The sequence below is a fragment of the Macaca mulatta genome, chromosome X (genome assembly GCF_049350105.2).
Source record: "Macaca mulatta isolate MMU2019108-1 chromosome X, T2T-MMU8v2.0, whole genome shotgun sequence".
NCBI lineage: Eukaryota > Metazoa > Chordata > Mammalia > Primates > Cercopithecidae > Macaca > Macaca mulatta.
In genome coordinates, this window is record NC_133426.1 from 141,685,395 (window position 1) to 141,696,442 (window position 11,048).

The window sequence follows — 11,048 nt, forward strand, 5'->3', positions numbered from 1 at the left end:
TGATAGGCCCCGGTGTGTGATGTTCCCCTTCCCGAGTCCAAGTGATCTCATTGTTCAGTTCCCACCTATGAGTGAGAACATGCGGTGTTTGGTTTTCTGTTCTTGTGATAGTTTGCTGAGAATGATGGTTTCCAGCTGCATCCATGTCCCTACAAAGGACACAAACTCATCCTTTTTGATGGCTGCATAGTATTCCATGGTGTATATGTGCCACATTTTCTTAATCCAGTCTGTCACTGATGGACATTTGGGTTGATTCCAAGTCTTTGCTATTGTGAATAGTGCCGCAATAAACATACGTGTGCATGTGTCTTTATAGCAGCATGATTTATAATCCTTTGGGTATATACCCAGTAATGGGATGGCTGGGTCATATGGCACATCTAGTTCTAGATCCTTGAGGAATCGCCATACTGTTTTCCATAATGGTTGAACTAGTTTACAATCCCACCAACAGTGTCCTTCTGAATTTCTTACTTGTGAGTTTCACTTCTGGAAACAAAAGTCAAGTTCTCTAGGTGAACACTGAGTAGCCCCAATCTTCCAGTAAATTTGAAGTGTAGGAAGTTTTCCTCGTTTAAACTCAGAACACCATCCAATCCCTGGGGAGCGTGCCTCTCTGGTCTCCAACCCACCCAGAATTCCAGTTTGAATAGCTCTCCACAGGTGGGTGAGTGGTCAGAGTTCACATGATTGTTTGTGATTGCCTTCTTTACCAGGCCTCCATTGTTAGGCAACTCTTTGCAAGATGGGAAATAGTTGGTACCAGTTGTTTTGGGGGCATTAGCCAAGTCGGAAACTGGACAGAGTTCCACTTGAATGTGCTGCTGCTCTAGTCTGGGTAACTTTACTGTCTATGTATATATCCAAGTACTGCTTGGCACAGTTGAGTTTCTCTTTGGTACATAATTCTGTGCTACTTGTTTTCTCACTCAGTATGATGGTGAAATTTATTCACTTGTAACTCTGTATCCCAAATTCTATCTCTTCTGTTATGTGGCCATGGAGTGTAGGAGGTTGGCTGCTGTCGGCCTCTGCTCCTGTGGCTTTGGCTCCTTCTTGCCCTGCCTGCTGTTCTTTCAGCCTCCATTCCCCACCTATTTTCCACCTCACAGCCACTGTATGATGCTGGACTGCAGGTAAATAGTCACCAACATAGCAGTGTCCAGGCAGCATTCCTCCCAACAGTGCACCCAGGAGGCCCTTCTACCTGGCAGCCTCTAACCTCTCCTCTCCATCCTACAGCCAGCTACATCCTCTGAGGAGAGGCTGGTGGCTCCTTTTTGGCAATGCTGCATCAGTGCAGGGACAGAGAAAGTGACAGAGACAAAGAGGATGGTGAAAAGGACATAGAGCAGTTTAATGTTCTACCATATAAAAAATCTGGAAGAGACCTGGCTAAGGGGAGAGACAGTAACAGCCCCTTAGATGTGGTGGGGGAGGGGACACGGGAAGGGGCTCTGGGGAATGCTGGACAGATTGTGAGAACACAGGGAATTGGGGAGGAGAGAAAGAGGGGACAGAGGACTGCTTGCAGGCTTATTTTGCATCTCACGTGAAAGGACTAGAGAAATGCCTGGAATTTGTGATGGCTTTAATGGTTCACCTTATGTAAATTTCATCTTACTCCTCACTTAGGCTTGCCCATGTTCACCATGGCTTTGACCTCTTTGCTCTCCCTGTCCTCTCTTCAGCTTTAACTCTCACTTGTCAGTGACCAATTGCCCACATAGTTCCCATTTCAGGTTTCTCAGAATGAGTATACGACTTGCTCAGCACATTGCTTGGGGACAGAGCTTCTTCAACGGGAGCCATCTCATGTGTGTTGTTGTCCTATCAGGTGGCTTCACTTCAGTCAAATGAATTCTATTTGGCTGTAGCCTGAGAAGGTTTGTTTGACATGCCACAAAAAAAGCAACCAGAGCATTTTATACTTTCCTGGGGACAAAGAGCAGAGCGGTTGCCTCTGGAAGCCTCTGTGGATATGATATTGGCAGTGTTAAAACATATCCCAAAGCCCCAGCCCAACTCTTGGTCTGCTCTTAAACAATGTCTTTTCACTAGGGCAAGCATTGGGTTTTAGAGGGGAACACCAGGGCTGTCTCTCCAAAATGGCTAGGGATTAGAGTCTTTGGTCCTTGAATGCCAAGTACTACATCACTTCGACTTCGCAGTGTTTTTCAGATTGATGATGGGGGAGATCTGGTGTGCAGCATGATCTCACCCTCTGCTCCGTGTCTGAGCACTCCTGCACAGCGTGTTAGGATGAACAGAAGCCCCTTCTAGTGTAACCCAAAAACACCCTGTCAGCAAACACACATCCAACCTAAAGGAGTGAAATGACAGACTCTGTTTTAATGGCTCAAACATGGGAGGAGAGTTTATTGTTCTAATTATATTTAATTTCTCAAAATTCTGGGCAGGCCTCAGCACATAAGCCACATGACTTTTTGTCCAAGGCCATGTCTACCCTGGAGTTGCTTTATGACAGCATCCACAGCCACCTTGACAGGTCGATGTCACTTCTGTGCCTGCCCAGTTGTCTGTTGATTAAAAAGACCAGCACATTTTTGGTGGGCTTCTTGCGTTTGAAGGATTTGTCGGATTTCTTGATGTTCAGTGCGGTCTCTCTGGGGCTGCCTTTCGGGAGTTCTTTATCCATGACTTGTTGACTCCACACAACCTCAGTAAAACAGCGCAACCGAGGAAGCCTGAAAAAGACGATGCATTCTAGGTAATCAAGTGGACCCGACAACCTCTTCCTCACTGGCACAAAACCACACACACACACACACACACACACACACTGCTACCAGCAGTAGTCACAGGAAGCACCAACCATATTGTTTCTTCAATCTGTCTTACACATGGGTTTGTGCATCAGCCTGATGGGACCCGGGACATTAAGGGCACACTGTTGCATCACTCTGATGACCTGTCACACACAGGCTTGTTAGATTGTACACAAAACACTACCTTATAGCTCAAGTGTCGTTGCAATTCTTATACCCACACTAATGTTAACTGGATTTTGTGTTGCTTTTTTTCAGAGCTGTCTTCTCACTTCTGAGTTTTCCCTGTACCTGGAATATGGGCTTCCTTCTGAACTACATTATTCATGTTGTACAGAGTAATTCTCTTGGGTAAATCTATCCATAACAGAGTTCAGTACTTTACATTTGCAGTTCTTCATTCTACAACTTGCAGGCTGCTATAATTTGTTTCCTCATTCCAAATCTCTTTACGTGACTTTAGCTTCAAATAGGATTTGCCTCCTTTGAAAATCACTGGTGAAGCAGGTATGAATCTTACTCCAAACCCCTGTGTAGGAAATAAACTGGACATTCTCAAGTGCTACCTAGTTTCTGTTTCTAAGATCCATCCTGCTGATTTTCCATCCTGGGAACGTAATCACAGTGGCTTAAAGATTGTACTCACCTCTGATGCCTGGCCCTGACTCATCCGCCAAAACCCTGTTCTGCATTTCATTTGAATCTAGCACAGATTCAAAACAGTGTTCTCTATTTTGACCTCTCATGAGAGATTAAAAACCTTGCCCAAGTGACAGAGAGGTGAGATTGGAACTGAGAAAGCCTGTGTCTGAAGCCTCTGCTTTTACCCACTGCTCTATAGTGTCTCTGTATCAATTTGAAAAAATGACTCTCTGATAAACTCTCCCCATTACCAAACAGGGTTGGGGTTTATCAGGTAGGTTAGTTAGTTAATGGCACAAAAGGATGCTCTATGATCTTGGTATATCAGGGTATTTTACCTGTGAGACCACTCAGGTTTCTTTTGAAGAAAAGATCTGGACCAGAGGGTGAACAGCAACAGCTTGGCACTCTCTTTCCTTGAGTCCCAGGGCCTGATTTGTTCAGTACCAAGTGAGGTCATAGTTACTATGGTGACTCACAATTGCCTTCAGAACCTAGTGCAGATTCAAACACTGGCCACCATCCCTGGTTTCCTTCTGGTTCACGCCTGAATAAGGTGAGTGGAAGTTGCTGGGAGAGGAGGTGAGTATATCCTGTGGCCGGGTGCCATATGCATGTCTTCTTCCTAGACAGAACTTGCCTCAACTATCCTGGCCTCAGAGCTTGTCCCTGGCTCGTATAAAATCCATTAAAATTTCTCCTTTGTGTAAATAAACAGCACCCATTGCATCTTGCCTTGTCCCCTGGGTAGTGATCAGCAACTTTGTCCGCCATGTTCCAATCCAGGAACTAGTTCCAGGTCAAATTTCCTACTTGCTTCTCAATCTTGCATCCATCCTTGGTCATAACTCTGCAAGTACTCCTTCTATAATACGCAATATATGTAAATGGAGTGTTTAGTTGCAGAAATTGAACACTTCAATTAAACATTGCTGTGTCTCCCACACTTATCTAAACCCTCTCAAAGCTCAGTGCAGTGGAACTTCACACCTTTATTGTGTGGATCTGGGATGCAGGTGGGCTTTTAATGCTTCGGAAAATCTTATGCTAAAACTGGACCAGTTCCTTGAGACATATTCCCTTCCAAGTCTCTGATCTAGAATAACTACATTGTTACCATTACAGTGTGACCCACGTGGGTATTGTCTAGATGCAGGACATGGATTTTCCAGGCTGTCAGAGGGATAACCGTGAGGACAGCGCTTTGTGTTTTTTGTAGTGTGGTTCCCATGAGGAACTAAAATGACTATTATGAGATGTGGCTTGCCTCCTCACTGTCTGCCCAGTCAGTCTTATGTAAGAACTAAGGAAATTGATGTTACTGTAAAGTGACCCAGGTCACACACTCCCTTCCTTGAGTGGCAGGGAAGGAAGGCTCACTCCTCCAGGTTTTCTCCCAGCCCCCATAGAACCATGTAAAGACCCTGAGGCCATGTTCAGTGTTCTAAACAATTTGGAGAGGGAAGATAACTTATTGGTGTAGTTTATTAACAAAGAAAGTGGAAAACTCTTTCTTTTAAGGAGCTGACATCCTAGAAATCCAAGTCAATCACCTAGGAAATAGACCAGGAGAGGCTGATTGACAGAACTTAAATGCATAAAAACTTTGCATACTAGGTCAGGCACAGTGGCTCTCACCTATAATCCCAGCACTTTGGAAGGCTGAGGGGAGTGGATTGCATGAGCCCAGGAGTTCAAGACCTGCAGTTGGCCTTGGGTCATATCCAGCCTGCTCCAACTGTAAGACAAAAAGCCCCTAAGGCAGACGGTCATGGCGATTGCCATAAGCAGCCCTGTAGATGCAAAGATGAGATGTAGCTCTGCAGGGCCAGAGTCTAAATATGTAAGTCAATGTCAGAATCTTTTTGGCACTGACTGTTCCTTAAATAGGTCAATACTCACCGTTTATGAAAATTTTCATTGAACTGGAGCTACATTCCCTTCCTATAGATAGCATGTTTTTAATTTTTGTTTTTAAAGTGACCCAGGTCACACACACCCTTTCTTGAGTGGCAGGTAAGGCAGGCTTGGTCCTCCAGGTTTTCTCCTGGCCACATAGAACCATGTAAAGACCCTGAGGCCATATTCATTGTCTTGAACAATTTGGAGAGGGAAGATAACTTATTGGTGTATTTTATTAACAAAGCAAGTAGAAAACTATCTTTCTCTTAAGGAACTTTGACATCCTAAAAATCCAAGGCAATCACCTAGAAAATAGGCCAGGAGAGACTGATTGACAAAAGTTAAATGTATAAAAACTTTGCACACTAGGTCAGACACAGTGGCTCTTGCCTTTATAGGCACTTTGGAAGGCTGAGGGGAGTGGAGTGCTTCAGCCCAGGAGCTCAAGACCAGCCTGGGCTACATAAGGAGACCCCATCTCTACAATAAAAATAAATGAATACATAAATATATTAAAAATTTGCAGTCTTCCAATAAATAGAGAATATCATAGATTTAAGCTATCCTATTTACATTGGTTGCAAATATTATGAAATACCTGGAAAAATAATGAAATATAAGGAAAACACACATGCCACTTTTTATGAGCCTTCAGTTTGAATATACACATAATATTTTAAAATACTACATTTTTCTTAAGAGGAAGATCAATTTTTGCAATGGCATCAATTCGCCTCTAATAAAATCAATATATCCAGTACAATCCTAATCATAGCTTGTAGCAGAATTTTGAGTATGTGTGTGTAACTGGAAGATCAGATGAAATTATATTGCAAAAAAATGTGAAGGATTATGCAACAGGGGTAGCTTGTCATTCTGGACTCAAAACTTACTCTGTAGTATTAGTGAACGAAGCAGGAATTGATAGACATGTCCATGGACCAACAAAGAGATTCTAGAAATATATTCATGCATATGTGGAACTCAAAGAAATTATATACCTGGCATTTAAAAATCACAAGTTGCCACAAAGCTGACTTTTATGATCGTGTGTGTTAGAGAGGAGAAGTGCAGAGAGGCTTTGGGGGCTACTTGATGCTTCTCCTTCAGGTAATTCTAGATTCCATCAACTTTCACAGGTCTCTCTTCTGTGCTGTCTTCCTGAAGCCATCTGTGGAGTCAAGCACTCATGGCTCAGGCACACTCTGAAGTTGGTCCCAGCACATCTGCACGGAGCATCAGGAGAAAGGCGGACGAATACTTGAGACCCAGCCTGGCCTCTAAATCTGTGCTGAGCGTTTTACTCAGTAGACAGCTTGGGAATCATAGAAACGATGTGGATCTGACAGAGTGGCTGTGGACACTGACACAAACCACACCAGGGTGGACCTGGCCTTTGCCAACACGCCATACAATCAACCCACCTTTGCACCCTGGGGAGGATAGAAAATCCAAGAAAATGGTGTGGATCAATAAATCCTTCCCCTGATGCAACCATTACAAATGGAAGCTGTGTTCTCACTGCTTTTGGTTGTACATGGTCTTTGATCACCTAGTTTCTTGACTTCTGACCAGTCTCTGTGTTACCCGAGGCCACAGCAGATGAACTTTACCTACTCCCCCCTGAGAAGGTGTTTACTAATGTTGTTGAGTCTGGGGGTGTTGAAGCCACGAGGGGCTCTGTTTCGAGAAGGTGGAAGGGCAGCTGAGTGGACACGTGGAGAGGCCCTGCAACCCTAAATTTCTAGGGGGAGGGGCCTTTAAGGAGCCTGCTTAGAGGTCTTGATTTGTCTCCCTTGAAGTTTGGGGGAGAGCGTGGGTAAAAATTGAAATCAAATAAATTTAAAGAGAGTGGCTTGCAGAGTGGGGAGAGAATTCTCGCAAGAGATATACTTCTTTAATTGAGAAAAAAAGAAAGGGAGCTAAAGAGGTAATCAGAAAAGCTCAGGAAATAAAGAACGGTCTTTCAAGTGTTGATGCAAAATAACTTTGAACCTACAATTCTACTTCTAGCCAGACATTCAAGTGTGAGGATAAATTAGCATACAAGGTGTTCAAGTGTGTGTTCCCTGGAAATAGACCCTGAGGCACACTTGTGAGTAGAAAGCACTAACTTTGGAGAGAGTCCCAGACAGCACAGGTAAGGGTGTGGGGAGGTGAGACATACAAGGAATGCAGCCAATTTAAATGGGAGGAATAAGCTAGCAGGTTTCCACTGTGGGCAATTGGAGCTAATTCCCAGGGGGGCCGTATGGGAGACTTTGTAGAACACACATCTCACATTCATCCCAAATGCAGGATGAGATGGCTTGGGGGTATTTAGCCACCAAAGTCGCAATCATACTTATTAAAGTACTTCCCCATGGGAGATATAAATCCCTATCACCTTCAGTTGGCCTTGGGTCATATCCAGCATGCTCTAAGGGTGAGACAAAAAGCCCCCAAGGCAAAAAGTCATGGCAATTGCCATAAGCAGCCCTATAGATGGAAAGGTGAGACCTAGCTCTGCAGGGCCAGTGTCTAAATACATAAGTCAGTGTCAGAATCTTTTTGGCACTGTCTGTTCCTTAAATAGGTCAATACTCACCATTTGTGAAAGTTTTCATTGAACTGGAGCTACATTTCCTCTCTATAGATAGCATGTTTTAAATGTTTTGTCAATTATCAACTTTAATTGGAAACTGATTGCAGGACCTCTGACCCAGAGAGTTGTGAGATACGTGTTTAGCCATCGAACGAGCATTGTAGACATCAAAATATTCTCCCTGGGGAAAAGAAAGCAGGATTTTTGTAGTGTGTCCTGCCTGTAGATGTGCCATGCTGGATGTTAGGCACAGGTCTCTCCCTGGGATTTCATGGAGATCTTGGGCTGGCTGCTTTATCAGAAACTCTATTCTTGCAATTCAGCCTAGGGGAATCCAAGCTGCAGTGTCTCACCTCTTGCTGAGGGGTTCCTCAGCATGTGGAATTCAAAGAACCTCCTTATCTCCAGGTCTCCCATAGTAGCTGGAACTTTATTCATGTCCCTATCATTACTTTCTCTATGGAACGGGGTGAATTGCTGGTTAGCTTGCTCCCACCCACCTATGCCCATCCAGGCCCACGCTCAGCACACCGTCCCCATAGTGGGTGCCCCTGTCCCCAGAGATTCTTGGAAATGCTGTTCTGGGTGGTGACTCCATTTCAGCACTGATATAGCCACTGGCTGCAAGAGATGGCCTTCTCAAGCTTGTGTTGGGAGTCTAGTAATGAATCCTTTTTGTCACAGTTCAGATGGAACTCGCAATGCCCAGCTCCACTGGTGTTGCTTTTCACCTTTCTTCTGTCTCCAATACTCTTCCCTTTCTTTGCAAGCCTCTCAATATTTCACCATTTTGTTCCAGTGTCGCTGCACACAGTTATGCATACTGGTGTGTGTGTGTGTGTGTGTCTGGGTAGAAGCCTCTGGAAGAGCCCAGTGGTTGAGTTGGGACGGTTATGGGAGCTACAGACACCAGGTGCTCTGGGGCTGGCCAGGGGCTTGGGTGGGGAAGTGCAGTTATGGGAGTGGGGCTGGGGTCAAGCAGGTGTAAAACCCTGCAAAGCAGCTCTTGGTGAGTCTGTCAGGGGAAGGGGATAGGCGTCTAGTGGGAAGGAGTGGGATGGGAGTAAGGGCAGCATCTATAGTGCTGAACTTTCCAGGAAGAAAGAATCAAATTCTCTATGCATGCAAAATATTTCAAAATTTGAAAGTTGAAGGGTAACTTAAAAAAAAAAATAAAAGCCTGGGATTAGGCCAAAGTCAAAACATTGTGATGAGGCTCGTAAGTTCTCCTGGGAGTCTATAGATGAACATTTCTAAGATTGCTTGAATGGGTCCTGGGTTAGACAAATAAGTTAATGGATGTGTGATGGTAGAAGCCACATTTCTCACTCTTGGTGAGGAAAGTTAGTTGAGTGAATGAGACAGCTACAATGACTCATGTGATAAGAGATTAGAGTTGGAGAGATTGGCATGAACTCATGCTTATGTTAATATAGATAAAGAAGGGTAGATGTAGAAACATTTATAGGTATGTGTGTACACAAGATATATTAGTGTCCTATTGCTGCTGTAACAAATTTCCACAAATGTAGTGGCTTTAAACAAACAAAAATTTCTTTTAGAGTCTGGAGGTCAGAGGTCTAACATCAGGTTGCTGGTTAGGGCTATGTTCCTTCTGGAGGCTTCAGGGCAGAGTTCAATTCCTTGCTTTTTTCAGCTTCTAGGACCGGCCTGGCTTCCTTGTTTCATTATTCCTTCCTGGCATCACTCCAACTTCTTTCCATAGTAATGTCTCCTACTATGCACTCTGATCCCTCTGCCTCCCTCTTAAAAGTCTCTGTGGTTCATGTATTTGGGGATCGAAGAAGGAAGAGAAGAGACTGTGAAAGACAGTCGCACAGAAGCTATACCGGGACCGTGCTTGGACTGGGTTGTATGACAGGCAAAGTCTCTGCAAGACACCTTCCAGGGACAGCAGCATGGGGCCACCACCCAGAAGGGTATGAGGGCAAGGGAATTTCTGAGAAAGAGGAGGAAACCAGAGAAGGGGCTTACGTGAGTAGGTGATGTCATCAGCAGCAAGGTGGGGAGTTCTCTGGGTCACAGAGCTTTGAAGGCCAGCAGTGATTTGGGGGTCTTTTATAGCTATTGAGTTTGTCTTTTCTATAGTAAGTGGATGTGGGGAGCAGTTTTGTGAGAAATGGAAAATAGCTACGTTCTAAAGGACTTAAAAATACGTTTTCAGATTATATTTAAAGAGACTGAATATATGAGAATGTGAGTTTGGGACCAGTGGGCTTTGGGGCAATAGTCCTAGCCTGCTGTGAAGAAGTAAACAACATGGGGATCATTTTAAGCCAATAGACAGGGTGCATTTCTGGCTCATTTGTAGAACATGACTCTTGTGATTATATGAGGCCCACTCCCATAATCTGGGATAATCTCCTCATGTCACGATCTTTAACTTAATCATATTTGAAACGTTCCTTTTTCGTGTAAGGTAACATATTCACAGGTTATGGGGATTGTGAAGTAGACATCATTGGGGGATCACTATTTACCTACCACGCATGAGTCAGCTTGCATGCACATGATTTCTTCCTCTGTCGGCTGAGAGAGCCAAGAAGCAATGACAACCAAGTAGTAATGAGCACACCTAGAGCCCAAACCTTGGTTTCTAATGTCATCCAACAATAAAAGGAACCAGGACTCTTTGGCTAAATGACTGATTCCAAGGCTGAGCCTGGGATTGTACAACATGAGCCTGGAGAATCTTGTAATGTCAGTAAGCACACACATAAACACACACACAATGATGGGAGTATGGCAAAGAGACACAGGAGCCTGCTGAAAGTGTTCCCAATGGCTAAAGCTGGAGCAAGCTGAGCAACAGAACAGATACAGTGCTTTTGGATTATAACTTGAAATACAAAATAAATATCCATGAGTCCATACTGATATAAATAAATAGGGAGAAGAGACAAATCTCCTTCGCAGAATAATTCCAATTTTTTACAGATATTTTATCCAAGATAAGGTAGAAAAGAACTCTCCCCTCCTTAATCATATGCTGTCCATAGTAACCTCCCTCCAAAGAGTAGAATATGGTAAGGCAGAAAAACATACCTTTACTGCTGAGAAAGCTGATACACACTACCTCAGCCAGGTGACCAAAGTTGAACTTAACT

At 44.0% G+C, this 11,048-nt stretch overlaps 1 protein-coding gene across 1 annotated transcript; it reads right to left on the reverse strand.

Moving 5' to 3' along the window:
* Nucleotides 1–2,353: 2,353 nt before the first annotated feature.
* On the reverse strand, nt 2,354–3,856 carry ETDB (embryonic testis differentiation homolog B). The gene is made up of 3 exons (XM_077989026.1): nt 3,773–3,856; nt 3,084–3,321; nt 2,354–2,711 (listed from the first exon to the last, which is right to left on the reverse strand). Exon 3 carries the CDS (start codon nt 2,660–2,662, stop codon nt 2,483–2,485), a length of 180 nt encoding a protein of 59 aa, XP_077845152.1. The 5' UTR covers nt 2,663–2,711; nt 3,084–3,321; nt 3,773–3,856; the 3' UTR covers nt 2,354–2,482.
* Between the last annotated feature and the right edge of the window lie 7,192 nt (nt 3,857–11,048).